We start from the raw sequence: 2,615 nt of genomic DNA on the forward strand, positions 1-2,615 counted from the left end.
CTNTGCTATGGGAATGATNTTAGCCGTTNTGAAACAAGAAGGAAATTGACCTGACATAAAAGACAGATTAATAAGATGTTCAAGCACATGTGCTGTTGATCGGATGGTAGCCATAACAATTTTACTAGGTATTTCATCCAGTCCAAAAGACGATTTTGCTTTGATTAGTTTTGCTGTAGTTATTATTTCTTCTGTTGTAGTTTGCAAACAGAAAAACGAGTTTGGCAACTGATGATGAATTGTTTCTTTCCATGATTGATTATCCGGTAAGGATTTCTGAAGGTTTTGAGAGATGTTAACAAAGTAGTTATTTAGAAAATTTGCAGGCGATGCTATAATTTGTTCATTATCTGTGATCGATGCAGGGTTGATCTTTTTTTGCCTGCTTGTTAACCTATTAATTATTGACCAAGTTTTTTTCGAGTCATTTTTATTTTTGTCTAACAAATCACAGAAATATTGCCTTTTCAGAATAGATTTAACCTTGTTGCAAATTTGACTTTGTGATTTAAATTTCAGAAAATTCTCACTACTTGAATTTTTAATGAACTTTTTGTACAAGTATTTTTTTTTATTCAGCATTCTGCGAAAATCAGTTGTTACCCAAGGCTTTTGTTTTAAAATTTTTTTAATCTTTCCTAATGAGCTGATCTGACAACAGTCTTTAAATGCCACACGGAAAATGTTGGTGAAAAGTTCGAAAGCAGCATCCACATCTGAGCACAGTAACACATCTGTCCAGTCGGTCGATAGCAGTCTTTCATTTAGTTTATCAATTCTGTGTCTTGAAAAAGAAAATTGATTTTCTCGGTTTTCAAATTCTATTCTCACTAATTGTTGCTTGAAACATGCAACTATGGGTAAGTGATCCGAAATGTCTGTCAAATGCACTCCACAAACTGTTACGTTCTCCGATGCATTGGTAAAAATGTTGTCAATCAGAGAGTTTTTTTGTATGTTTATTCTTGTTGGTTTATTTATTAATGCTTTTAGATTATAAGATGTCAGTAAATTTTGGAGTTGACTACTGTAAGATTCGTAATTTTCCAAAAGATCTATATTCAGGTCTCCGGTTAAATAAACTAGTTTTTTCTCATTATTTATGGCTAACAAAACTTGTTCAAGTTGCTTCATATAAACTTTTTTGCTGTAATGTGGTGGTCGATACGTAACAATAATTAATGAGTTGTTTTTAGACGAGATTCCCACTTCAATTGCAAATAACTCTAGTTCATTTGAAATCATCAAATCATTTCTTATTTTAAATATAATATCATCTTTTACAAAGAGGCCGACTCCACCCCCGTGTCTACCGGAACGATTTTTGCCAACAAAATTGAACCCATTAATCCCAATCGAATCTTCATTCACTGTGTTTAGCCACGTTTCGGTAATGGCTATGACATCAAATTTGAAATCAAAACTTGTTAAATAATCCTTTAATTCTGTTGATTTATTTACTAAGCTTCTTATATTTATATGCATTAAATTAAATGTTGTATTTGTTGTCGAATAATTATCATTAAATAATTCATAATCATTATTTATTTCAGCAGAGTTGTAAAATGTTTTGCACTTATTAACAAAAAAATCATCATCTACAATTAAATTAGCCATTTTTAAAATCTAACTTTTTTTCATTGAATTTCCATTCTCTCACGATGATATGCTGCAGCATTACTTCCGGGTCTTTCATTTTACCTTCATCTTTCTTTTCAACGCAAACTCTGAACATGGTTGAATGTTCGTCGTTGTTAATTGCTTTGGGGTCATTTTCGTCAGTTCGCTTTATAACTGGGAAACATGTAATCACGTTTATACCACTTGACTGCAAGAACTCCACAACATCATCTCTGTGGCATTTCTTTACATTGCTTAGGCAAAAAACTTTTTTTTTCATGATTATTTTATCAGGTTGTAATTTTACATGTTCCATAATTTTGGTGCCGATAATCCTCTTTGCAGGTTTTTTTGATTGTTCCATTTTGTTGATGTTCTCATTTGATGGATTTTTAACTGTGTTTACAACGTTTATATTTTTTTCAACAGAACTTGTACTGAGTTTGGTTCTATTCTTGTTTCTGTTCACGACCATTGCATAGGTTTGTAACATGTCGTTTGGTGTTTGTACAGCGTCTGACCAAGGTATATTGTTATTGTTTACGGAATTGATTTTAGCTATTTCTAATTCAGGTTCATGCAAATTACTAACTGGATATTTATTAATCAAGTTTGTACTATCTAAGCTATATTTATTAATGCGGTCGCGTACAGACACCTGTTCGTTACTTAGACGCACGTTGTGCATTGACAGCAGTAATTTATTCATTTCCGTTAATTCATTCAATTTTTCTACCATTTTGTCATTATTTATTTGAATAATATCTAAAATATCTAACCCTTCTCGAGGAACTCTGCTTGGATTCAAGATAACAAAAGTCGGCAAATTTTGTTGTAAATCATTTGAAATAATATATTTAAATATTTCAACTAACTCGACTACCTTGTCAACTTTTTTATTTCCACCTTGTTTGAGTGATAATTTTTCTTTTTTATCTTTTTTTATGATATCCAATTCATTAAGTAACAATTTTTTGGCAGTAGATATTCTTCGG

At 31.4% G+C, this 2,615-nt stretch overlaps 1 protein-coding gene across 1 annotated transcript in view; it reads right to left on the minus strand.

The window, feature by feature from the left end:
• HELRODRAFT_181618 (hypothetical protein) overlaps positions 1-2,095 on the minus strand; it is a gene marked incomplete at both ends in the record, with an annotated part of 3,812 nt that extends 1,717 nt beyond the window's left edge. The window contains 2 exons of the mRNA XM_009031405.1: positions 484-1,468; positions 1,632-2,095. Coding sequence (XP_009029653.1) covers positions 484-1,468; positions 1,632-2,095 — 1,449 coding nt within the window. The remainder of the gene's footprint in view (positions 1-483; positions 1,469-1,631) is intronic.
• Positions 2,096-2,615: the final 520 nt, after the last annotated feature.

This window comes from Helobdella robusta, assembly GCF_000326865.2.
Source record: "Helobdella robusta unplaced genomic scaffold HELROscaffold_73, whole genome shotgun sequence".
In the NCBI taxonomy this organism is placed as follows: Eukaryota; Metazoa; Annelida; class Clitellata; order Rhynchobdellida; family Glossiphoniidae; genus Helobdella; species Helobdella robusta.